At 35.4% G+C, this 27,421-nt stretch overlaps 1 protein-coding gene and 1 long non-coding RNA gene across 2 annotated transcripts in view; one reads left to right on the forward strand and one right to left on the reverse strand.

Moving 5' to 3' along the window:
- csmd1b (CUB and Sushi multiple domains 1b) overlaps window positions 1-15,871 on the forward strand; it is a 223,062-nt gene extending 207,191 nt beyond the window's left edge. Inside the window, exons 41-47 of the mRNA XM_087278763.1 lie at window positions 1,987-2,166; window positions 2,415-2,477; window positions 4,078-4,239; window positions 6,141-6,253; window positions 6,342-6,429; window positions 8,095-8,227; window positions 11,882-15,871. Coding sequence (XP_087134889.1) covers window positions 1,987-2,166; window positions 2,415-2,477; window positions 4,078-4,239; window positions 6,141-6,253; window positions 6,342-6,429; window positions 8,095-8,227; window positions 11,882-12,041 — 899 coding nt within the window. The 3' untranslated portion in view covers window positions 12,042-15,871. The remainder of the gene's footprint in view (window positions 1-1,986; window positions 2,167-2,414; window positions 2,478-4,077; window positions 4,240-6,140; window positions 6,254-6,341; window positions 6,430-8,094; window positions 8,228-11,881) is intronic.
- LOC141377114 (uncharacterized) lies at window positions 4,267-27,421 on the reverse strand. Its single transcript, XR_015505729.1, has 4 exons — window positions 27,186-27,421; window positions 25,400-25,563; window positions 6,865-6,959; window positions 4,267-6,110 (listed from the first exon to the last, which is right to left on the reverse strand). It is a non-coding gene; the product is annotated as an uncharacterized LOC141377114 (long non-coding RNA).

Consider the following 27,421-nt stretch of genomic DNA (forward strand, 5'->3'; position numbering starts at 1 on the left):
CTCGTGGTTCCATCCCAAAGAGGGAAGAAATCACTTTCGCGAACGCTCACGCTCAATCTGCCCAGTTGGTGGAATGAACTCCCTAACTGCATCAGAACAGCAGAGTCACTCGCTATTTTCAAGAAACGACTAAAAACTCAACTATTTAGTCTCCACTTCACTTCCTAATCTGCAATTGCCTCTCTGAATATCACACTAACTGTACCGAAAAAAAAAAAAAAAATAAATAAATAAATAAAATACTAATACTAATAATACTTTCCTTCTTAGACTTTACAGACCTGAAACTTGCCTATAGCACTTATTCATTGTTGCTCTTATAGTTGTGTAAATTGCTTCCTTGTCCTCATTTGTAAGTCGCTTTGGATAAAAGCGTCTGCTAAATGACTAAATGTAAATGTAAATGATGGTCCCTGGTGGATTTGGTGTGCTAAAAGGCCATGGTAGTGATGACTGAGTCAACAGCCAAAAGTGGAACCAATTGGTAAGAGGGCTAAAATGGTGTTGATGTTTTAGAGTAAGGAGACAAGAGAACCTCCAACTCTGAGACTGGAAATCTCAAAGAACAGCCAATGCATAAGCTTTGGCATGCTGAGATTGAGCTGAGGTATCTACAAACATAGACTAGGTATGGAGACCTTGCTAGACAATGAGGTATCTACACCAGCAGAGATTAGGCCAGTAGGCTGTCTGGCAGAGACAGAGGAGAGAGAATGGGAGGCTGGACAGGACCCTCCATTAGGCTGGAGACGAGGAACGGGGGCATAGTAGAAATTAAGGGAATAAAGGAGAGCTAGGCTTGACCAGCAGAGGCTCAAGGAAGGTAAGAGATTGAGAGATGGCCGGGACCAGCAGGTGTGATCCTTCTCAAAATATGGTAAAAAAAGACCACGAGAGACCAGTTCCACATCATCGTCAGTGGGTGTGTGTCCAGGGTTTTATCCATGCCCTCAATCTCCACAAACACATACTCGGTGACAGACATGGTGCTGGCTTACACAGCTGGTCAGATTTGTCTTGAGGCCCTGGCCCCAACTGATTTCACACGCGGGTTCTTGTTACCAGTGACTCGATGATCAGGGTGGACTCAGTCTCTTCATCTGCGGTGGGCTCAATGGAGTTGGATGGCTGGGTTCTGGGTTGGGAATGGAGATGTACTCAGAGGGTCAGAGAAATGTTATAAATGGTTTGCATCGCCCACTACAAAATCGCAGTGAAGAAGGCCTGCTTGTGTCCACTCACTCTGGCTGACTATATAAAACATGGTTGCCCAAACTTGATGCTAGAGGGACAGTTTCCTGCAAAGTTTAGTTCCAACCCTACTTGGACCAGCTAGTCATGCTCCTTCTAGGTTTATAGAAACTTCCAGTTTCTAACTTCCAGGTATGTTGAAGGAAGTTGGAGCTAAACAATGCAGGACAATGGCCCTCCAGGATAGAGTTTGGGCACCCCTGATATAGAAACTACACAGTAAATGATCTGGGAAGGTGGTGAGATTAGCCATTTCAATTAAGTATCTTGTATGGTCCTAGAGCAGGGGTGTCCAAACTCAGTCATGGATAGCCAGTGTCCTGCAGAGTTTAGCTCCAACTTGTTTCAACATTTGCCAGGAAGTTTCTAGTATGCTAGTTTGAGCTTTATTGGGTGGTTCAGGTGTGTCTAATTTGGATTGGAGCTCAAATTTGGAGGACACCAACCCTCCAGGACCAAGTGTGCGCAATCCTGGTCTAGAGGGAGTGATTTGTCTGCTTGGGAGACAAAAAAAAAGGAGTAAATTGCTACAAAATTGTATTTTGGTCCAGTCTTCTGTTACAGCATGTGTTAAATGATCCATGTCATTGTACAATCAAGCAAACAAACTAATAAAAAAGTACATACGTAAATTAAAAAAAACCCAAAACAAAACAGAAAAAAAATAAAATAAATAGGTTTACGTGATTTGCATCGAAAGAACATAAAGTAATTTATTTTCTCTTTACTTTTCAGCACATGCATGTAGGCAGCCGGAGACACCATCTCATGTAGACGTAAAGGCTATAGACTTGCCTACTCTAGGTTACACCCTCATGTATACATGCCAGGATGGCTTCTACTTAGCTGGAGGATCAGAACACAGAACCTGCAAAGCAGATGGGAGATGGACAGGCAAACCTCCAGTCTGCAAAGGTACAGAAACTGCTGGATTGATGAGTAAATATAAATATATATATATATGAAGACAAAACGTAACTGTTAAAAAAATATGTAGCTAGTGTCAGCATTTACGAATTAATAGAGGCTATTTGTGTCTAACTGATGTATAAGTGAGTCATTCTGAGAGAAACTACAGCAAGAAACTTTGATTAACTGTTATTACCGCCATGCAGGTTGCATCCAGAAATGTCAAATGATCAATTATTTGCTCTATTTCCTAGTTGGACCGAAAATAAACAGCAAATCAAATGAGGATCCAGACGTGCAGAAAAACAAGATTCGTGGTATGAAACCTTTCAAGTTCCCCTTTCAATGATCCATTTTGATGTAATCAAAAAATAAACTCGGCCTTCATCAAAGTTAACCCAGGTCACTGTTGTCTGAAAATTATTATTTTTTTTTAATGTCACAGTAACAAGGATATAAAACTAAAATAGTTTTAATTATTTCATTGTTAAAAGTAAGACTGCCTCTGTAATTTTAACTGGCAGTGATCAACTATTTGTATTTCATTTGCATGTTAAGCTGTTTTTTTTTTGTTCAACTCTTTTTAGTGCTGCTTTCCTAAGGTACAAATTATATATTTTACTTATAATGTTTAGCAGAGTGTTATGACCTTTTAGTTACTCTACAAAAATTGTTTCATTAGAAACAATTGAGGCTTTTCTTGTCTGTATATACAGTAGTTTGTACTTATTTATAAAGGGATATACTCATTTATATTATGCCCTGCATAAATGGCATTTTAAATGAATATTTTCTAGAGGATTTTTACAATAATATTCATTCATTTTTTTGTCGGCTTAGTCCGGATGCCCTTCTAGCCGCAACCCATCTCTGGGAAACATCCACACACACTCATACACTACGGACAATTTAGCCTACCCAATTCACCTGTACTGCATGTCTTTAGACTGTGGGGGAAACCGGAGCACCCGGAGGAAACCCACGCAAGAACAGGGAGAACATGCAAACTCCACACAGAAACGCCAACTGAGCCGAGGCTCAAACCAGCAACCCAGCGACCTTTTTGCTGGGAGGCGACTGCACTACCTACTGCGCTACTGCTTCGCCTTTTACAATAATATATTGGTTTATATATATTATATTTGATCCTGGTCCAAAAAATAGTATATCCGAATTTCTATGTTAGAGAAAAATATTAAATAAAATTTTGATAAAGAGGAAAAATCCTAATAAGCATGCAAAAAATTAAAAAATTTTGTAGGTTATATTTATTTATTTATTTATATTTTGCAAAACCTCATTTGATTTTAACATGTTTTAATTTTTCTAATAATATTCCTTGACAAAACCCTATGTTAATAAATTTAACAGTTTAATAAAAGTGTTTTGTCAAAGTGCACCAACATTTATTGTATATATTCACTGAAAAAGGATGAAATTTAATAAAAAAGCATTATAGCACTATATAATTTCAGTATTTTTAAATATCTGGTTATGTTGGTGGACAAAGTCAACCAAATGAAGTATTTTTTAAAGATAATGTTCAATACGTAATGATCATGTTTAACTAACATACAATTAAACATACAGTAGCAGTGTGCTTCTATAAACTGTACATTTTTTTAAATAATTTTCAGTTGTTTTGCTTTGTAACTAATTGTCCTTAATACCCAAGTATTTTCCTTTTCATCTTCTTCTCCTTATTAATATTATTATTATTACTTCTTTTAGTTCTTCTGCCCTATAGGGTATATATTGTAAACTTTACTTTTAATGTTTAGCAGAGTTTTTGGACACTTTATTTACTCTACCAATTTTTTTTTCTTTATTTTGTGTGATTTCTTTAGACAAGTGTAAGGTACATTTGTAAGATCTCCAGCCATATAAATGATTTAAAAAACAATGTGTTTTGTTTAGTTCCAGCAGATGTGTTTTCTTTGAACTCTGGATGGGCTGGATTCTATGAGTACCTGGGAAAGAGACAGGCTGCCACAGTAACGGTCAATGCATTCAATGCCACGACTAGTCGGGTTAACGTCACTCTTCTGGAGCAGAGCGGGGTGCACATTAAGCTTTCTGGTAAGTTTTTTTTTTTCTTTTTTTTTTCAGCCAGGTTTTGACATGCCTTACAATGAAGATGCTATGACTGGGTGGTATACTGGGGGATATACCCAGATGTACACATTTCTAAATGTGCTGTTGACTTAAAATTTTCACCGGTTGTTGGAAACAACCAAAGAAATTCATATATGCAAAGAAAACAAATCTAATTAGTTTATAAATGAAGTTATATGTAATAAAATGATATGTCACAGGAAAAAACTACTGAACACATGAAGAAAGGAAGGTGTAGAAAGGCAGTGAATGCCCAGACAGCAGCTGAAATATCTCACTAGTTAAAAAGCAACCCTGTAAAATGTAAAAATTCATGCTGTAAAAAAAAAAGATCACTATTGAGTAATTCATGTGACTTCATTCTCCATATGAGAGGCATCTTTAGCCATATAAAGTATTAAAAACATTTCAGTAGTTCAGTACTTTCTTGGTGTCATTCTATTGTTAATAAATATAACCATTTTTTTGACTGTTTTCTTTTATTTTTATGTTTATATTGTTTTGGTTTTTACCAATTCCATGTCAAGAGCTCCATCAAAACTATTATTCCCAGGAAAAATGCAAGCATGATGTGTTCAATACTTATTTCCCCCACTGTGTATTACAACAAAACAAATCACTCATTCTGTAGCGAGATGCTATAATGATATAAAGTGCTGTAAATATCATCAATTGACAGGATTGCTTTTTCGTTATTTAGGCAAGCACAGTGATGAACATGGAGTAGACATATGTTCAGTGAAGTGAAAAACTTGAATGTTAATAATCATAACACCAGAGAGAAGTTAAATGATGTGTGGTGAGCTGTTGTAGCAACTATATGACATTCTAGAAATAGTGACAACAATCCAGATATTGTCTTGATTAAACATACTTAGAAGATAGCTCTTACTCAATATGCTGAAAGAGATTCTTTTTTAACATTGATGGGAGTTAGAGAATAAATAACCTGACAAAAGTCATGTCAACTATCCAAGTTTAGAAACAACAAATAATTACTTGACTTGTAGTTGATCATTTGGTCTCAGAAGTGACTTATATGAAAGACAAAGGGCATTAGATTACGTTTATTTTACCAAAATAAAATATGTTCATGTCTTGATTTTTAATGATTTAATTAGGACAGTAAGGTCTGACTTTGCTTAGACAAAAGTCTGGTCACCTAACATAATGTACAGTATATAATTTAAAGTGATATTGCAGTGGAAAAAAATAATTATTGATGTGTGTGACTCCAATGAACTTGGAAGACTGAATTCATACATCTCTGCAATGACTCAAATAACTTTTTAATAAAGTCATGTGGAATGGCAAATAAGCAATCTTGCAGGACTCCCAGAGTTCATCAAGATTCTTTGGATTCATCTTCAGTGCCTTCTCCTTCATCTTACCCCAAACATGCTCAATAATGTTCACTTCTGGTGACTGGGCTGGCCAATCCTGGAGCACCTTGACCTTCTTTGTTTTCAGGAACTTTCAGGAACTATCCTGCTGAAGAATTTGCCCTCTTATGTGGTTTGTAATGTAATGGCCAACACAAATGTCTTCATACCACAGGTTGTTGATGTTGCCATCAACTCTGCAGATCACTCACATGCCCGTATACTGAATGTAACCCCAAACCGTGACTTTTTCTTCACCAAACTTTACTGATTACTGTTATTAAACAGAAACTGGGGAATAAAATTTTCAGCAAGGCTAATAATTGTGACTTCATCTGTATATTTATCCTTGCCTTAATTCTTAGTCCTAGACTAAAAATGTTGTCCTCTCTTCTTCTTCATTTGCTTTTTCTTCTTCTTCTTCTTCTTCTTCTTCTTCTTCTTCTTCTTCTTCTTCTTCTTCTTCCTTCTGTTGTTTTGCAGGAACTTACAAGAAAGAAGAGAATCATCTGTTATTAAAGGTTTACCAGATACGAGGCCCAACAGAACAATATTTTAGCAAATTCAAAAATGACAACTGGGCAATGGATGGATATGTAAGTAGCCTAAAAGTAGCTATTATTCAATTTCAAATTGCAGTAGTAACACTACCGCTATTTTAAAAATGTGCTTTTTTTGGCGTAGGTTACATCGGAATCGGAGAAAAAAATGTTTGTTTACCAAGGGCACATTCACAGCAAGGATTTTGGGAAGTTTCAGTTAACAAGACAAGGTATAACATGATTGATTATTAACAATGAAATGTATTTTATGTAAAGGGGTGGTCCAGAGTGTTTTTGTAAGGCTTGGTTGTGTTTATGGAGTGCAAAGCAATGTGTGCTCATTTGTAAAAAAAATAAATAAATAAATCATATTATTTTGTCAGATATCTTACCTTTTATTTAGAATTTTATTCTGCTACTCTGCTAACATAAAAATGACATTGTCGGGGGCGCTAGCGAGCAATATTTCGATAGGTCGCACTCTACGACAGCTCCTGCACAATCTCAAATAATCAACATTTTGAAGGATTATGTTTTTATAATCAATCATATCCTAATTCTAAGTAGCCCAGGGATTTGGTTGTACATCAGTGACAAGATAAAAGCAAGTGGAAAACAACATACCTCGAAAGGAAAAAAGCAAGGTGAAGCAGCCCCTACGACACCGAGCTCACCTGTAAACACCAAACCGATGGCGGAGTCCTCACAACGATCGCCAGATGCAACCATCCTGAAGGCCATTAATTCCTTGCGCTCTGACCTTCAGGGCACAAAGATAGAAATCTGTCAAACGATTGACGTCAGAATCGAAGAAATGGTCTCTACCATCCGAGGGGAATTATCCGCTCTTAAGTCGGAGACCCAGGCAGCTATTCAAGCCCTACAATGTGTGTCTGCGCAGCATAGCTCTACTATTGCCGATCTGGAGAAATCAGCTACACATACCTCAGACATAACTTCCAAACTCCAGTCGGAGGTAAAACGCTTAGGTTCAGAAGTTGAGTTGCTAACAAAAAATTAGGTTTGTCGGTATAGTCGTATCAGTTCGAGCTTAAATCAGACAGAGCAAATGAAAAGGAAAGTGAAGCTGGATGTTTTATAATGGTGTTTTGTTCTTCTTTAAGTAGAGAAATGTGAGAATAGCTGCATTTTAGCTTCCTTTGCTAACGTTATAACGCTTCTATCGCTATGCCCCTTCGCTGTGTGCTTCCTGGTGTGTAAACGTAAGGGTTTATGACATCATTTACAAGCATGTATTTTTTTCTAGTCTCCAAATGTCATTCGCTGTAGGCTTTGCAAAGCTAACTCTTTGCACTGAACTTTGAGTTTCCCACGTTGAAAGATGCTGCTTATGTTTGCACAGCTACACCCGCAGGCACAGGATGTCAACATGTGGTCAGATTGACGTTGTACCCCAGTATTGTGGGACATTCTATTTTGTTTGGAAATAAAAATTAGGTTGATGTCAGAAGCCAATGTCAGGCCCTCATCTTTGTCCAACGTCGGACAGATTGCATTTTGGCTACTTTCTAATGCAACTTAAAATCAACAAAATATTAACGTGTCTCCAATATGACATTGGATTTCGGTTGCCATACCAGACGAATAAATGTGATGACGTTGGTTTGAAATGTTGGCTTGACACTGGATTTTGGTCACTTACTAACACAACCTAAAATCAACAAAATATCAACGTCATTTAACGTCATTATTGGGCGTCAAAATAACATTGTCCAAAGATGCTGGTGACCTAATATTAACGTTTTAAGATGTTGTGTGTCTTCTAAGACATTACACAAGTTTAAATTATGATATCGTAGTGAACCACCCCTTTAAAGATATTTGTTTAATTAGCAAATCTGAAAGTAAACTTACTGTATTTATTCTTCTCTTAGGTCTTATTACCACCGATATGGATCCAGCCAATCCTTACTATGGCACAAACAGCAGCTCTGTGGCAGCTGCCATTCTAGTGCCCTTTTTTGCGCTTATTTTATCAGGGTTTGCCTTTTACCTCTACAAACACAGGTAAGAGCAGCTGACTTTACAGTCTTTTTTCCATTTGTTGATGTTATTTATCCATAATGGATGTGAATCAGCATTGTGTCGCAGTAGTGATGGGAAACTCCTTTGCCAAAACAGTCATTATGACAAGTGATTAAAGGTATTGGTACTTATGTCAAATTTCTGCAAGCAAAAATAATTAAAACAACACAAATAAGTTCAAATAGATGCAAATCCCAAATGATATAGAGCAAGAAATCGTTCATCGTATTTTCGATAATGTTTGGAGAAAGTCTTATTTGCTTTATTTTGGCTAGAATGAAAGCAGTTTCTTTAGCCAAGTTTTTTTAAAACCAATGCTAAAAAAGAAGCATGGAGATTTCCAACGCATACAAAACATTGTGACTAAATTTGTCATGACGCATGACAGTTCCCACGTATTCAAACAATAAACATAAATAATTCAATAAATAAATAAAATTGGCAGGGCTCTATCACAAGGCACAGATGACAGTGAGAGACCCAAAGACCTGACAGCCACCAGGTAAGCCATCAGAAGCTAATACTAAAGGCTTTTACAGCCATAACTTCATTTTCTCCATTTTATTTGCCATTTAATTTTGTCTTTTATATTATAGAGTGCAGGAATTAGGGCAAAAAAGGTGGCCTATGTACTTGGTTTTTGGCCTAAAATAGCTTGTCATTTCTGTCAACTATCTAATTTGATTAACAAAAACTTATCTTACCTATCTTATAAATTATCTATCTATCTATCTATCTATCTATCTATCTATCTATCTATCTATCTATCTATCTATCTATCTATCTATCTATCTATCTATCTATCTATCTATCTATCTATCTATCTATCTATCTATCTATCTATCTATCTATCTATCTACTTACTTCCCTACATATCCACTAAACTATCATGAGAATTATGAATTATGATGATGCACCAGTCAGTGTTCATCAGTGGATATATTAATTGGGTGTGGATGAATGTCATTTATTTTCATTTACACCATATCTTACGCATATCATAATAAATCATCCACCACCATTCAAAGGAAGGACATGTTTGTGTGTGTGTATGTACTGTCAGTAACATTATTGTCGCCAATATTACTTCCAATTCATGAATCAGCCTAAAAGTACTGTAGAAGGTCAAATCAACTGCAGTGTGTAAAGCTGTGGAATACAATGTTCCACACAGCAAGGATTTCTAGACAACTGGAGACAGATGCAATAGAAATATTGTTATGGTTTTGTGGTACTATAAACAGCTCTGAAATTCTACAAACTGTTCATCTTTGCAATTATATACTAGAAGAATGAATGGGGTGAAAATTACATAGGGTTCAGTGAATTGACATTATTGTTATTATTATTATTATTATTATTATTAATAGTATTAAATGTTAACTGCTTTTTTAACTGATTATGTTTAATATTCATTGTTTTGCAATTTGGAATTTAACCTGGCTAACACATTTATCACTTCTGGAGTAGGATGTCATGTTGTTTTGTTTTGTATTCGTAGTTCTTGAAAATTGGCTCAACACAGGCTTATTGGGAATATATTCCTCAGGTTACTTTATTTTTTGTGACATGTAAAATACATTGCTCTAGGTACGTTTTGTTACATGTTTCAGATGACAAATCCACTAGAGGGCGCTGTAGTCATTTTGTGTGCGTCTATGTTCCTTGGGGTGCATTTTGTTTAGCCTGATCTCGTGAGGAAACGTAACTATTTTACCTTTTCTCAGTTTAGTGGCTAATTTGTTTAAATTCATATCATGACGAGTTCAGTTAGATTTTTAAATGGAGGCGTGGCATCAAACTCCACCCCTAAACCCAACCAAACAAATTGTACTAATATGTATGCATAAGATCATACAGATTAGCCACTATATCAAAAAGTTACGAATCGATGTGAGAAATCGTTGATTTTGTTGTTTAGATACACGTCCATGAAAATGTGGAGCTTGTCGTACACCCAGTAATCTGACCTAAACCTTTGCCTAAACCCAATACTATATGTATGACTCAAACCCAAGCACTCTTCATTAAATGCAACACTGTACAATGTGAGCTACTGAGCAAGCTGACCACACCAGAAAACCGGTACTAATTGGCACTGAAGTTTTTAAAAATGTAAATTTCCCGCTAGCATTTAAGCACGGTTGAAGGTGTTCTTAAACATTGTGCCATTGTGTTTACATAATGAACAGAAATGACTGTGATTGGCCGTGAAAGACATCAATTCACCGCACTTCACCGCTGTTCACAGAGTGCAAACACAGATACAGGGACAATGGAGCATTTTTAAAACCACAAAGATCAGCTGGTCTGAATTAATATATGAGTGATACACTGATTAATCGACTGATCTAAGCGGCTTTAAAAGTATTTTTTTCTCGGCTTTTTTTGTAATGTATTGCTCTTAATTCTATCATTTACAACCCCCTCCCTCACTACTAATTTTAACTGACTTTACTAATTCACTAAATGTGATAATTTGTGGTTGTATCATCTGAAAGTATTTACAATTAAACTACGCTGAATGAACATAATTAGGTCATTATAGGATGGGGAAATCCCATAATTTTAACATCTCAATGTTACCAGGTATGAGATATTAAATTACAAATCATCCACACTCTTACATATTTTTTTTTTTTTTTGTGGTATTTATTTGGTGTCGTACAAAGAACAACACATAAGTAGTCCTTTATTCATTGATAACATTTGCCTATAAATCATCAGTGTAAAAAGGAACAGAAGCTGGCTCTATCATACACCCAAGCAAGACGTGTTTGGCACGATTTTGGCTATTTTCAGACCAGCGCAACAGTAATTTTCACGTTTTGCGTCAAATTGTAGTAGTAACTCAAACTACTAAAAAGTAGTAAACCAATAGGTGTGCTGGTCTAAAAAGGAGGTGTGTTAAGGGCATTGTTGGTGCTTTGCTGTTTTAAGGAACTGAAATAGAGCGCAAAATCGACCAATTAAAAGCTGGCCTATAAAGTCCAGTGCAGAGCATGTTAGTTATGCACCTATGCAGGTTCAGATGCTTACACATTGCTTAATACACACAGGATGTACAGCAATACACAAATAACTTTACATATGAATATAATAAAGGATTTAAATGGTAATGATAATTTTCTACATAAATATAAAAAACACTAACTCTATGCCTCATTTCAGGAGGCTTTTTTAGTTTACTCATGATATGCATTAGTATAATGTTTTTTATTAGTAGTAGTATTTTTTATATGCATATTTATATTTGTTTTAATAAAAACAAGTTGTCCGCCTGTCGGGTTTTGGGGACGTACGGCTTCTATCACCATATGGGGCATGAGAATACGATGTGTGTTTGGATATAACTCATTATTACCGTTCATTTATTTGTTTGCTGGAAAATAGAACTGAATTTAGAAATAGTTTCGAACCAAATCATATCCCATAGTGTTGATTTTACATAGTAACTAAAGTCAAGCGTATGCTGAAGTTCATTTTTCACAAAAATGTAGGTGTATTTCCAATGAGCCTGTGTAGGATAATTTTAATGGAACGTGGTGCAATAAATGTAAACAATGTGTGTCCTTTGAAAGAAGTTTTGGTTCATCCTAACCATTTGCCTTCTCTTTGTTTTCACCATTTCTCCAGAACAAGACCAAAAGTTCAGTACAACGGATATGCAGGTCACGAGAACACTAATGGACAGGCTTCGTTTGAGAATCCTATGTATGACACAAACATGAAGCCAACAGAGGCAAAGGCTGTGAGGTTTGACACAACCCTCAATACAGTCTGCACAGTAGTATAGCCTTCATTATCAGCTCTGGACCGGCCTTGTGTGTGTGAGTGTGTGCGTGCGTGTGGGTTTGTGTGTGTGTGAGCAGCAGAACCATGGGTGCCAGATGCCAATACTCCTTTACGACTGACTGCACTTTGCTATCGATGCTCCTAACTTTTATCACAAACTTACAAAGGACAAAAAAAAAAAATATTGGAGGACTATTTTTTTACTGAAAAAATAAAATGGAAAAAAAAAAAAACTTTTAAAAGGCTCACTTGAAGCATATTCGTCTACTACTGAGGCCGACATCCTTTCTTGGAGCTGTGGCACTTAAATGATGAAGGTTTTATTTTTTTATTTGATTTTATTTCAGTTTTTTTTTATGCATTCCCCCCCTGAAAAGACTTCCTAGGAAAGGTAATGACGTGTCTTTTGAGCGCCACAAAGTTGACGACACAACGTATTTTCTTCAGTGAAGACAAATCACAAAAACGAAAGCAACTGGACTACTGTGGCGTAGCACATTTAATAGATCTCCACCAAGAAAAGGCTACAAGAAACTCAAAGGAGAGACGCTCATCTTTGGGCGGAGGACGAAAAAACGAAACTTCATCGCACAAATTTTGCACTAGTATGAAATGGATATGAAATCAATGTATCAAAACAAAATAAAGGAGAAAAAAATTAATAAAATACAGGGTTTTATTGATCATATGTGTATATACAAATCCGTATCCATAGAGGAGCATGATGTCATGCTATGGCTATCAAGAGAGACTGAGTTTATTTTTGAAATGAAGTTCTGTTTATGTTTACAAGGTGATAAGGACACAACTGAATCTCCGATCATCATTTGTCGATTGCTTTTTTTTTTAATGCGTTCATTACACAGCACATCGCATTATTTCTTTGTGTCATTTCTGAAGTAGTGTTGTCACGATACTGGAATTCCATACCAATTGGTACTGTAATTTTAAAAATGTCCATTTATCGTAAACATTTGAACACTGTGAAGCACCAAGGTTATTATGGTTAACGAAACAATGAAAACTAACATTTTAAATAATTTTCATTAACTGAATTAAAAACAAAAACAAGTAAAAAATAAAAGAGTAGAACTAACTGTATTGTGTACATTCATAACTAACTGAAACGTTTTTCGTTTTCGTTTTTGTAAATGTATTTAACTATTGTATTTTACTGTATGCCTTTTAGAAGTTAGGCATTTTTAACATGCCTAAGGCTGCATTCACACCAGAAGACCACACACCAGCGGAAGAAGCGTCAAGCGCGAGTTATTTATATGTTAAGTCAATGCAAAGACGCGAATAGACAACCTGCAGTGCTATAAGCGCGAATGAGGTGGCGCGAATGACGCAATTCGTGCGAATGAAGTGATTAACATGCATTTTGTGCAACTCGCTCAAGTTGGAAAATCTGAACTTCAGCAGACATTCCCGGTACGTTAACCAATCAGGTACTTTCTCTTGTAGGGGCGTGTTTATAAAGTAGCGCCTGTTGATGGTGTCCCGGAGGGAAATCCTCCTGCTGACACCGGACAACAGTTAATCAAACTAGGCTCGGCTAAGTCGGAAGCACCGCTGAATGCTTCCATAATCCAAGTTAAGTTTCTAGAGGAGTTGATGAACTCACAGAGCTAGGTGGACCTCTGAAAGGATCTAATGGACACAGACATGGCTCCAAATGAATCATTGTTGCTATTCAGCCTTTAAAAAGCACATAAACAAAGCTACTCTCTCAATGAAATCCATGTTAGCCATTTGGTAAAGAAACTACAGTCACTGGGCAGACAGAAGCTCCGCCCATGATGCAAATTCACATCTATTGCTCAATGATTTTGAGCTGCGAATGAAGCAAGTAAACTCTTAATGTTTACACGTCTACTTACGTGCGAATAGCACGATTTATGGGCTCTGTTTTTTTTTTGGGTTTTTTTTGAGGAGGGGTAGATGGTAGTGGTCATGTGTCCTCTGAATAAGTTTTAAAATATATATTTATATCTTTGATTGTCTTTTTATTATACAATATTTATTCTGATGATTTTGAATCCTGTATTTAACAAATATCCTTACAAAATAAATAAATAAAACAAAATAATACTGAAACTAATAAAAGCTAAACTAAAACTAAGCAATTTTGAATTATAGAAACTAATAAACTAGCGAATATTCCTCTAAAACAAATTAAAATTAACTGAATTTGAGAATGAAAAGTCAATCGAATCAATCGAACTTAATCATGTGAATCGCATCTCCAGTAACTCACTTATTAAGTAACTATTCACTTTTTAACATGCCTAATACATTCATCGGACTTGAAATAAACTAATATATCCTGAGTTATTCAGTTATTGGAATAGTACACTGAAATTATGATCACGATCAGCTGGTTTGTCTATAAGCTGACATGCGAGCGATCCGCTGATGAATTACGACTAACGTTGAAGAATCAGCGCTGTTTTAGAACGTGCTCCACATTGCTCAAATGTCCGCAGGAAATGGAGGTTTTTAAAATATCAGCGCTGATTGGTATCGAATTCCAGTGTGGTGACAATAAGCGCAATTTATAAGTTTGACTTCATAACACTCGCCGATTTTTACCGCATTTGCTTTCATTACATGTCAAATATACCTCTTGTGCAGAACATGACTGTATGTTGATGGCGCAGTTCATTCATCAGCTCCGTGCGGACGCCTATACAAGATTTATCTGAGCCCACGAGTTGATGCTTTTCTTCCTTTTATGTTTCTTTTTTTTTTCAAGTTTGCATCTCCTGTACTCATTAGAGACACAAAATCAGCGGGCCTAAGATCGACCCTGCTTTCAAAGAAACACTGCCTTATTAGATTCAGAAGCATGACCGGGCCACACCGGTTCCCAATGACCCATATCATTAGTACATTAACCTAGATGAAGAGCGTAGGGCTGCTGGGGTGCATATTCACTGTGATTTAAATGTCATGACCATGCTGAAAACCCAGTGCATGTGCTAAAACTGTAAGTGCTCCCATTTTTCCATGTGAACTATACGTGATGCCTGATGTTTTCCCAAACGCTGTGTTACCATATGCACTGATGGCTTCGAGCATAAACCATGTGCACAATGGCATTTTTGTAGCTTTCGCTTCCGGATATGAGATCTCATTTTCACACTGATTGTATTTGGTTTCCAAAAGGATGCTCTTTTTTGTTGTTGTTGTTGTTGTTGTTGTTGCGTCATGCTTTTTAGCTCATTTCTGTTGGATTCGCCACGTCGAGATAAAGCCCGGTGTTGGTTTTCTTACACTGCGGATGATCCATCTTGCCTTTTCTCAGGCTTTGCTGCAATAATGTTCCTTTGTTGGGTTTCATTTTGTACAGTTTCGTTCCCTCACAACTGTAAACTAGTTTATTTTTTTGTGACTGTCAGGCTGTAAAACCGCATTCAAACCAACAATCGTGCTACTCGCCATTGTCATTCGATCATGTGCTGCTGACTTGAAGTAGGTGCAAAAGATGTTTTTGTACAGAAATATATTTTTTATGCAGAATTTGTAAAACTATTAAATATGCTGTACTTTTTTGATTAAAGTAGGTCGAATTGTTAAAAATCAATGTTTCTACTGTACAAACATGTAAATTAATTGTTTATCTACCCATAAGTATATATCTATGGTTTCAAAAGAATTTTCCAACAAAGGTCAATATGTACGAGCTTTTCGGAAGTACTCGGCTCGTATGTGTTCTTTGACGTGAGCGAAATCATGAACCCTAGAGAACTGTACTGCAGATTGTTAAATGACAAATATTTTGAAAAGTATTATTTGAGATAAATATTAAACTTTTCTAAAAGTGTATGTCCTGTTTTTCTTCACACTCAATTACATTTCATGATGGTTACTGTATGTTGATGATAACTACACAATGGCTGCGTCCGAAACCGCATACTTCCATACTGTACAGTATGCTGAAATCTGTATGCAAGCCGAGTAGTATGTCCGAATTCATTGAAGTCGAAAATTCAGCCTGATCTCATGAGGAAATGTAAGTATTTCACGTTTTGACAATTTAGTCGTCAATTCGTACAAATTCGTACGAGTTCAGTCGTACGAAAATGTATGATTTTAAAAAGGAGGCGTGGCACCCAACCTCACCCCTAACCCCAACCGTCATTGGGTGATGAGCAAATCGTACTAAATTGTACGAATTAGATCGTACGAATTCATACGAATTAGCCACTAAATCAAAAAGTTACGAATTGCCGTGAGATTGTGTTGCAGTATGCGAGAAATTCCCGGATGACTTATTACGTCCAGCGAGATTCTGGAGTGCGCATCCCATGCACGCAGTGCTATCCCATGATACCCCGCAAGAGAATTCATAAATAGGACTGAAGCGACGCAATTGACGCAGGTAGGTTACATGACCATGACAAAATGGCGGATGTAGTTCATCCGAATTCCATTCATACCTTTTACATTCATACTGTGTAGAATAAACTTTTCTTACGGCCGAGTAGTACGTTTAAATTCAAATGCAGTACCTACTGAGTGGTAGGCGGTTTCGGTCGCAGCCAATGCCTGGCAAAAAGGTTAATATTTTGATATAAAGGTGCAGTAGGTGATCGTCTTCAGAAACATTTTATGTTGTGCTGGTTGAAAGTCTCTTCACAGTCCAATAGTACTGATTAAAGTAAATGATCTAAATGTGTTTATGTATTTTAATATTCTGGGTAGGGCATAAGATTAAAAAAAGTTTATCCAACTAAATATTGTCGGGCCGACTTCCATAATTCTGATAAGTAGCTCAAACTGTCTGTCAACAAATATAAATTTTTGCGCATCTCAGACTTCTGCGCATCTCTGTTCACAGATATTCGCCATTAGCGCGTGCCCGCCTGCTTAAGTGCTGCGCGTTCACGACACGTGCACACGAGACACAGGTCGCTGGTTCGAACCTCAGCTCAGTTGGCGTTTCTGTGTGGAGTTTGCATGTGCTCCCTGCCTTCGCGTGGGTTTCCTCCGGGTGCTCCGGTTTCCCCCATAAGTCCAAAGACATGCGGGACAGGTGAATTGGGTAGGCTAAATTGTCCGTAGTGTATGAATGTGTGTGTGCATGTTTCCCAGAGATGGGTTGCAGCTGGAAGGGCATCCGCTGCGTAAAAACTTGCTGGATAAGTTGGCGGTTCATTCCGCTGTGGCGACCCTGGATTAATAAAGGGACTAAGCCGACAAGAAAATGAATGAATGAATGTGATGTTATGTTTTAAAACTATTTTGGTTCCCCAAAGCTGATGTAGATGTGCTCCGGTTTCCCACACAAGTCCAAAGACATGCGCTATAGGTGAATTGGGTAAGGTAAATTATCCGTAGTGTATGTGTGTAAATGAGAGTGTATGGGTGTTTCCCAGTGATGGGTTGCAGCTGAAAGGCTATCTGTTGCGTAAAATATGTGCTGGATAAGTTGGCAGTTCATTCGGCTGTGGCGACCCCTGATTTCATAAAGGGATTAAGCCAAAAAGAAAATAAATATTATTAGTAATAATAATAATAATATCATATTTATTATTAATCTACAACAAGAATGTAAGGTTTTATAAAGATATGTTTGACCATTAACCTTTAAATGTATAATTTTGCAGAAATATAAAGAGTGGTCTCTGTGTGAAAGATAAACATGCTGCTGCCTTTCTCTTCAGTACGGTTGGGATTAAATGAAATGAATTGTGGATGTTAACTCTGACAAGATGATTGATGGGCAAGCTTAGGGTGACAGGATGCGCATGCGAGCATGGGACACAATGACAGGAATGTCCATTAAAGACACTATGTTAAGTTGTCTACGCTCCTGCTACACGCTCGAAAGTATGTACTTAGCCATGCTCTGACACAGCACTCACCGTTTTAGTGAGCCCATTCATTGGCAGAACTTCCTGTTGTAAGTGATTGTTAAAATGTTCAATAAAAGGCAAAGATGGGTAGTACAATTATATAGCCTTCTAAAATCCCCAGGTAACCTTTGCGAAGATCACAATTTCATCAGTCAGGGTACATTCAATCAAGATCACAAAACAGCCTTCATTCATTCATCTTAGTCCCTTATTTTATCAGGGGTCGCCACAGCGGAATGAACCTCCAACTATTTCGGCGTATGTCTTACGCAGCGGATGCCCTTCCAGCCACAACAGTATGGGAAACACACTCATACACTACGCCCAAGTTAGTATTAAATTAATTTATACTTGATGTCTTTGGACTATGGGGGAAAACCGGAGCACCCGGAGGAAACCCCGCCGTTGCAAACCCTGTTGAAGTCATGCTCCCCAGTGTGCTTTAGGAGCACTCATATACTGCGAGTTAGTCACCTCTGGGGCTCCATGTCAATTAACCTAGGCAGGCAAGGCAATAAGTAATAGGATCTGGAATAGAACTTGTGGATTGCGAGTGTAAATATTACTGAATTACTTTCATCAAACTTAGTTGTTGATTTAAAAACAAATTCAGACAAAAAGCGGTAATGAAAATCTGATATTTATTTATTTATTTGTTTAATTGTCTATTTGTTTTTTTTGTTTTATTTATTTAATTTTGTTGTTTAATTTAATTTATTTATTTTTTATTTTATTTGTGTTTTTTTGTTTTTATGTATTATTTGTTTGTTTGCTTGTTTATTTGTTTTTATTTATTTATTTGTGTTTTAATTTATTTGTTTTATTTAATTTATTTTTATTTAATTAATTTATTTGTTTGTTTGTTACTTTTTATTAATTAATTTAAGTTCTTTTTTATTTATTTTATTTTTTCATAAAATGTTTATTTCTTATTTATTTAAATGTTATTACTCTATTTATTTGCTTGCTTGTTCGTTTTTTGCTTGTTTGTTTGATTTTTTATTTATTTATTCATTTTATGTTATTTTATTTAAATTCTTTATTTTTATCTAATTTATTTGTTTGTTTGTTTTTTATGATTTATTCATTTTATTTATTTATTTTTAATTTTGTTTATTTGTTAGTTTGTTTGTTTGTTTGTTTGTTTTTATTTATTTAGTTAATTATTTAATTATTTATTTTATTTTTATTTATTCATATTATTAATTTTTTTTTGTTTGTTTGTTTGTTTGGTTGGTTGGTTGGTTTATTTATTTATATATTTATTTGTTTGTTGTGTCTGATTTATTTATTTATTACATTTTTTTTATATTAAGCTTATTTATTTGTTTGTTTATTGTTTTATTTAATTTATTTTATTTATTTTATTTTATTTTATTTTATTTTATTTTATTTTATTTTATTTTATTTTATTTTATTTTATTTTATTTTATTTTATTTTAATCAACATTGCTAATGTGGTTGTAGTGACTAACATGACTTTATGTATAGGCTGCATGATATTTTGGCCAGTCCTTAGAGAAACTGAATTCATGCAGTCTGACACCCTCGTTCGCTTCTCCGTCATTCACACTCTGCGGCATGCAAAATTAATTCACAACATTTATAATTAAAAAATCTTGCATAACCACTCAACCAAAGTGCTGCACAGAATTTATAAGACCTTGTTTAATAAATCTACAGATGGAAAAGTGTTTGGCTCCGATGAACAATTAGTATTATCTCAGAGATTCTTCATGAAATGATTCAGCCACTAGCCACAAGCTCATGAATATTTATGAATATTATGCATTTATGAATATAGTCCTGTCACATATCAGCATGATGCTGTCATGTCTGCAGTAAGTATTATTATTATTATTATTATTATTATTGTTGTTGTTTATTGTTTTATTATTGCTGTTGTTGGTGATATTGTTATTGTTATTATTATTATTATTATACATTATGTTGTTGTTCTTCTTCTTCTTATTATTTATAAACAATATTTTTATTTTTATTACTATTATTAATATTTATGGAGTTTATTATTAATATTAATAATCTTATTATTATTGTTATTATTACTATTATACAGTGTATTATTATTGTTGTTGTTGTTGTTGGTATTGTTGCTGTTCTTCTTCTTCTTCTTCTTATTATTATTATTATTTATATACATTATTATTTTTTATTGCTATTATTATTTATGCAGTTTATTATTATTTATAATAATCTTATTATTATTGTTATTATTACTATTATACAGTGTATTATTGTTGTTGTTGTTGTTGGTATTGTTGTTGTTGTTGTTGTTGTTGTTGTTGTTGTTGTTGTTGTTGTTGTTGTTGTTGTTCTTCTTCTTCTTCTTCTTCTTCTTCTTCTTCTTCTTCTTCTTCTTCTTATTATTATTATTATTATTATTATTATTATTATTATTATTGCTATTATTATTATTCATACAGTTTGTTAATATTATTTTTATTATTATTATTATCATTATTATTTTTATTATTATTATTATTATTATTATTATTATTAAGAATTATATACAGTAAATTATTATTTTTATCATTATTATCATCATTAATATTATTATTATTTTTTTTATATCATGCATTATTTTATGCATCCTTAATATATCATCCTGAGATTTCCTTTCCAGCATTGTTAGCATTGCAATAAACACAGTATGTGTACACAGTATGTTTCCAGTTGGTGAAAACACTAATGCTAGGTTAAAAACATATAAACACAAACATGGCTAGTAAACAGATTATACACCATAAACAGCATTTCATTACTTTAAAACATTTCAAGAAGACATGCATGGAATTCTAAGCAACACTTTCTGCCAGAAGCAAAGCTAGTGTTTATGCTGGAATGTAGCGACTCCTGAGGCTTCTGTTCGAAACCTGTCCTTAAAATAGTGTATGAACCCAACAAAAGGATGTTGGCATCAGGTGTAGAAGCTCTCTGCCAAACAAATCATCATTTCGCTTGTCAGTTCTGATAAATGAGGAGGCTTCTCCTAAAATAAGAGCAATCTTAGGGCTTGCTGCTGCTATTTCTTTCATTTACTGAGAGGATACGGTGTACTCAACCCTTTGATGTCAACCTACTTCTGCAACATCAATCTGAGTTTCACTTCACCAGGATGGATGTGTCTTTCCACAGTCTTGACTCCCAAGTCAACCAGTAGATCTGTCATAGTGAAGACACTACCCTAGGTTAGGACACTTCCTACGTGTACTGTAAGATTTAAGAAAGTCACAGTACTATGTGTTGCAGTTATGATCCAATACCAAACATACTGTCACATCTATACTGTTTTGTGCTCTCCCCACTCCCACCAGTTCTGCTTTATTAAAGATGTGTATTGAAACATTTATATTGACATTTAAATTGTATTACATATTGTATTATTATTTATATTGTAACAGAATGAAATGTCTGTCACTTGTTTTTTTGTTTATATTGGAATAATGAAAGGAAAATACTTTTCAAATGTAAACTACAGGGCACTAGAGGGCGCTGGTGGGATACATAGATAAAGGATGAGAAAAAGAAGAGGAAGGGGGTCAGTTTTTTTATGGAACACATGTGCAGCGTCCGAAACCGCATACTTCCATACTATATAGTACGCTAAAATTAGTATGCGAGCTGAGTAGTATGTCCAAATTCATAGAATTCGAAAATAAGTATGCGAGAAGTACCCGGAGGACTTATTACTTCCGACGAGATTCTGGAGTGCGCATCCCATCAAAGAGCTTAGAATGACCAAGAGGCGACACTCAATAGAACGTTCCATTGCAACAGCAGCGCCCAGCAACAGCCCCGAATTCCGCCATTTTGGAGTGAAAGTGATCGGCCGTCCATTGGATCTCATTACTTTTGTGATGGCAAGCAGCTGCTTTGTTTTTTATTTATCTATTTAAAAAGCGTATTCAAGCTGAGATACAACCTGAAAGACGACAATACAACATTTGTTATCATAATCATCAGCACTTTTAATAGTTTATTTTACAGACTTACAATATGCTGTTGTTCTATTGGAGTTTTCATTCCAAAATGGCCGCCCCGTCCTCTAGTGGCTGTTTCCCAAATTACACTAGAGTGTCGCCTCTTGGTAATTCTAAGCTCTTTGATCCCATGCCCGCTGTGCTATCCCATAATGCCCCGCGAGAGAATTCATGAATGGAAGTGAGGTGATGCAACTGACGCAGGTAGGTCATGTGATTATGACAAAATGGCGGATGCAGTACATCCGAACTTCATTCATACTTTTCACATTCATACTGTATAGAACGTACTTTTCTAATGGCCGAGTAGTACGTTTAAATTCAAATGCAGTACCTACTAAGTAGTAGGCGGTTTCGGACGCAGCCATGGTTCTTTGAGGCTACTTCAAACTAATAGTTATTTTGTGAAGTATTAGTTGAGAAGCCTAGAGTTTTAAGCTCAACCTAAGCACTTCCATAATGTTGTAAGGGTATGATGTCTGATTAATCTTGGACGATTTTTCTTGGAGGCCATCATGCAGTTTCGTTCAATCCAATTTCACTATACAGAAGTGTATGTGACAAATAAAGGCCTGATTAATTGAACTGATTGAATAAAGAAAAAAAAATACTTTAGCATAAATCAAAAAATCTGTTTTTTGCTAAACATTTCACAACACTTTTCACAAAAATGTTACAGAAACACATTCCCCCATCTACAATATAAAACTTTTTTTTTCCAATTATCACACAATATCTTTGTAATCACTTAAAAGTTCATTTACTTTACTTAATTTTAAAATAGAAATATAATTCTGCAAAAGTATTGTAGTGAGATGTCACACAATGTTTGATTAGCTTAACAATACTAAAATGTCTGCATGAACACTTTGCATATGCGGGACTTTTGCCAGTGTGGAAATATAAATTTCTATCAACTAATTCCAAATGAACAATAATCTACGTATAACTGAAAAGTTATATTCTTTGGTTTTTAATTAGATCATTTCATTAACATCCCAGCTAGGAGGGACATTAACCTTTTGTCTTTCTGATTACAGGCTGAGCCAAAGTAATGCAAATTGTCAGTTTCACAGCATGGGGTGTCTATTGTTTTCTCTTTTCGATCAAATGGTCAGGCGGTTTCTGTCTCCAGAACATGATGAGATTAGACCTGAAAAAGCAGTTTACCCTGCTGACCACAACTCTTAATTTGCATGCTTTGTTTAGCCATATCCCCTTCTCCTAAGAACACAATATAGACATGAAATCTTTGTCTTAAATCAGACTTGTGTGAGACTTGTGACAGACTTGTGAAAGAACTTGCAGACTGCGGACCTCTAGTAGGCTCTTGCAGACACATGGACATCTTAAAGACGCTGTATGACTGCAGATTAACCAACACGTCTCAATAAAGGAATTCTGCTTGTTTCGAGTCTTCTGGACTGGGTTCTCTTCTCTTTTCACTCATTTATTTTTTTTACAACACCAGCTTACATGCGTAATGGAAAGCAAACGCCAAAAGGTTACCAAATGTTTATTTAAAATGCCTTAAATGTTTAGTTTACTATACCTATAGTTCTGTTTTACCAGTCGTTTTGTATTATAGAACTTAATAATGAATGTTCATGAGTTTATTTAAACATATGCTTTAAAATTATGATTCAAGATTTAATATGGAAATTATTTATAAAATCACTTTCGCCTTTCCAGTAATATTTATTTATCGTAGATATTGTAATAAAGAAGGAGTTGTCCAACACTAATGTACACTGGGGTGGTGCCTTTTCAAAAGGTTGACATTTGTACTTAAAGGGTCTATATTGGTAACTCAAAAGTATATAGTAGTACCTAAAAATTTTAAGAGGAACAGTTTTGTACATTTTAGGTACCAATATGTACCCTTAAGGTGTTAATTTGGACCTTTAAGGTACACATTTTCACCATTTGAACATGTAACAGCTCGCATACTTTTATTTCTGAGAGTGTGCATCTTTATGAGAACAGTTGTGTACCTGCATTTCAATTGTACCATAAAAGGTACAGAACAATATCATAAGAGGTCTTTCTGTACCATATAAGGTACAACTTTTACAAAGGCACAAAACTGTTCCTTAAGGAACGTTATATGTATCACAGTGTACCTTTTTTTCTGAGAGTGTAAAATATTTTAGATGTGTTTAAATCTGAAACTGGCACCTTCATGGACTGGATCTAGATAATACAATATGGCATCTTCGCTAATTAGAAATTAGATATATGCTAATTATGTTAATTAAAAAATAAAAAGTAATAAAAGTGTTTTTCTGTGTAGTGATGTGCTACACTCTCAGAAATAAAGGCACGCGAGCTGTCACTAGGGTGGTACCTTTTCAAAGGTTACAAATTTGTACCTTAAAGGTCCATATTAATACCTCAAGGGTACATATTAGTACCTAAAAAGTACAAAAGTGTTCCTCTTAAAATTTTTAGGTACTAATATACTTTTGAGGTACCAATATTGACCCTTCAAGTCCAAATGTGTTACTTTTGAAAAGGTACCACCATTGACAGCTCAACTACCTTTATTTCTGAGACTGTACAATTACTTCTAATTATTATTAGCAGTAGTAATTGTACTACATTTTACTACATGTGCTACATTTTAATCACTCTGAATTAATGAATGAATCAATCAATCAATCAATAAAAAATGGAATTCAGTGTCTATTTTTAGCTGTTTCCTGATGTTATACAGGAACAAATGGAGGATGAGTAAAATTATGACTAAATATAATTAAAGTATATAAAAATATAACTATCCCCATAACTATGGAGGATAGTTAAAGGAAATAATAAAATAGAAGGCATATTAACATGGTTGAGAATGGGACTCACAGGTTTAAATAAAACATTACATTATATAGGGAAACAACCACCTGGATTGTGTGATCATAGTCAGTCGAACATGTTTTATGTCACTACGAGAAATTCAAAAAAGAAGGAGAAATATTAAAGAAAGAAATTATAAAACAAAACTCCTTTGAAATCAGCATAAAAATTATACTTGGGGGATATAACAATGAAATTTTAGTGAACTATCTAAGAAAAACAGGAATAATTCACAGAATTTAAAAGAATAAATGTTTAGGTTTATATGTTGATAGGTTTTTTTTTCCCTTCTCTTTCTTTGGGAGGTAGTTAACTCAAGCTTACACTCCAGTATAGTAGGTGGCAGTAATGCACCTAAATGTTGGTTGCCAACCGCCATAACACAACAACAAAGAAGAAGAAGAAGAAGGGTGTTATGTGGTGGGAAGAGAGTGAAGTTGACTGAACTGTTGCAGTGCGGTGAAAGTCAGAGAAACCGGGACAAAGTAAACTTAACGACTGGCTTTGAGAAATAAAAAGTGAAAGTACATAACGAAGCAACGGAGCAAAGACCGCTGTCTTGTTACTGAATAGCTCGTGACTACTGTGAAAGAGTGCTTCATCAAGCACTTCAGGGCAGTGTGTCCTGAGCAAAATAAACTTACCGATTTATTTCGTTTGCATGGAGTCAGCTGCCGAAAGCCTTTATCCCGCAGTCGAAAGTGTCGGAGGTTCCTGTGGCTGCTACTCACTGGCCAGGTTCGCCGACGCCCTCGTCCTTCACATCCACATTCGCCATTCCCCTTGCGTTTGCCTTGAAACATCCGCTCTGTGGGTAAGAAGCAGACGTTTTCGTCGTCTTTGCCCAAATTCTCATTTAATTTCTCTTGTTTTGTTTTCTTTCCGTACTATTATTATCATTATTATTTTTTCCCCGTTTTCAAATTCTGTTACGAATCTGCTGATATGAAATAATTAGCATTTTTTTCTTTCACTTTTATTTGAGTTAAGTGCCGAGGGTTTTGTGTTCTTGTGATTATTTTTCTATTGTTTTTTTTTTGTCGTTGATACTGCTGTTTGTGTGTAAAAGTACAAAGGTTTTTTTTTTTTTTTGATGAATACAAACTTTATTTAGACAAATGCAGCAATTGTCTGAGTTTTTTCTGGTTCTCGTTTATTTATTTATTTATTTAATGATTTATTTATTTTTGTTGGGTTGTTTGTTTAATATCTGGTGCCTGGTGGTGAGAGCTAGCCGTGCTACATTTCTTTAAAAGTTATTTTGACACATTCTGTCTGGCGCCCAAGCTAAATAATTTAAACTATGATACATTTTTTGTAATATTTGTTTAATTATTTTTGGGATCATCGTTCCAATACCGCTGTTACAGTGTTTTTTTTAAACTGATGCTGCAGTCTTCCGAGTTAATGTTAATATGAATGGTGTCACTGAATTGAATTAAAAGTATGATCAGTTTATGCCAGAACAGTCTTCCTGTTCTCATCCTTAGAACTCAAAATGATGTTGCCGGGGACAGTGAGGGCCAAGTGAGCTTATCTTCAAACAATTCTGACCTCCTTAACTTTCATATTTATTTCACATGCTTAAATAATTGAATAGACACTTACATTTATTTTCAACCATTACAAAGCCCAGCGAAATCAACTAAAATTGAATTCGGCTAATCTGCACACTCAGTAAAGATGTATTTTCTGCTGCAACATGTTTAATCACCAGGCTGCTTTTATGAACTGAAATATGCATACTATATTAATTATTGAAATGTGATGGCTGCAAACCGTAAATGTGCTTTCTGGCCAAATTGTGATGACATTTTACAGCCAGTTGAGCTGATAAAACCTAAATGACTACTTCACGCAGAAATTAAAATTCTGTCATAGTTTACTCAAGCTCCAGAAGATTAGTGTTTTTGTGTGCCATACAAATAGATTTTTAAAAGGGAATGTTCCTTCAGCTGTTTTCAAATATAACACACATATTATGCAAGCACTGGCCACTTTATTAAGTAAACTTTACTACCGAGTTGAACCCCTCCTTTGCCTTCAGAACTGCCTTAATCCTTTGTGGCATACATTCAACAAAGTACTGAAAATATTCCTCAGAGACTTTGGCCTATATTGACATGATAGCACCACGCAGTTACTGCAGATTTGTACATCCATGATGCGAATCTCCCGATCCACCACATTCTATTGCTCTTTTGGATTGAGTTCTGGTGACTAGAGTCTTGAGATGATTCAAAACATGGTCATGGTCAGCAACAATACTCAGGTAGGCTGTGACATTGACACAATGCTCAATTAGTACTAATGGATCCAAAGTGTGCCAAGAAAATATCCCCTACACCATTACACCACCACTACCAGGCTTAACTGTTAAGCAGGATGGATCCATGCTTTCATGTTGTTGATGCCAAATTCTGACCCTACCTTCCGAAAGTTCTCATCAGACCAGGCAACATTTTTCCTATCTTCTTTTGTCCAATTTTGGTGAGCCTGTGCGAATCGTAGTCTCAGTTTCCTGTTTTTAGCTGACCGGAGTGGCACCCAGTGTGGTCTTCTGCTGCTGTAGCCTATCTGCCTCAAGGTTCGATGTGTTGGGCATTCGGAGATGCTCTTCTGCAGCAGTTCGTCTTGACCATGTCTACTTGCCTAAATGCATACTG

This window comes from Danio rerio, chromosome 13, assembly GCF_052040795.2.
Source record: "Danio rerio strain M-AB ecotype USA chromosome 13, GRCz13ab, whole genome shotgun sequence".
Classification (NCBI taxonomy): Eukaryota; Metazoa; Chordata; class Actinopteri; order Cypriniformes; family Danionidae; genus Danio; species Danio rerio.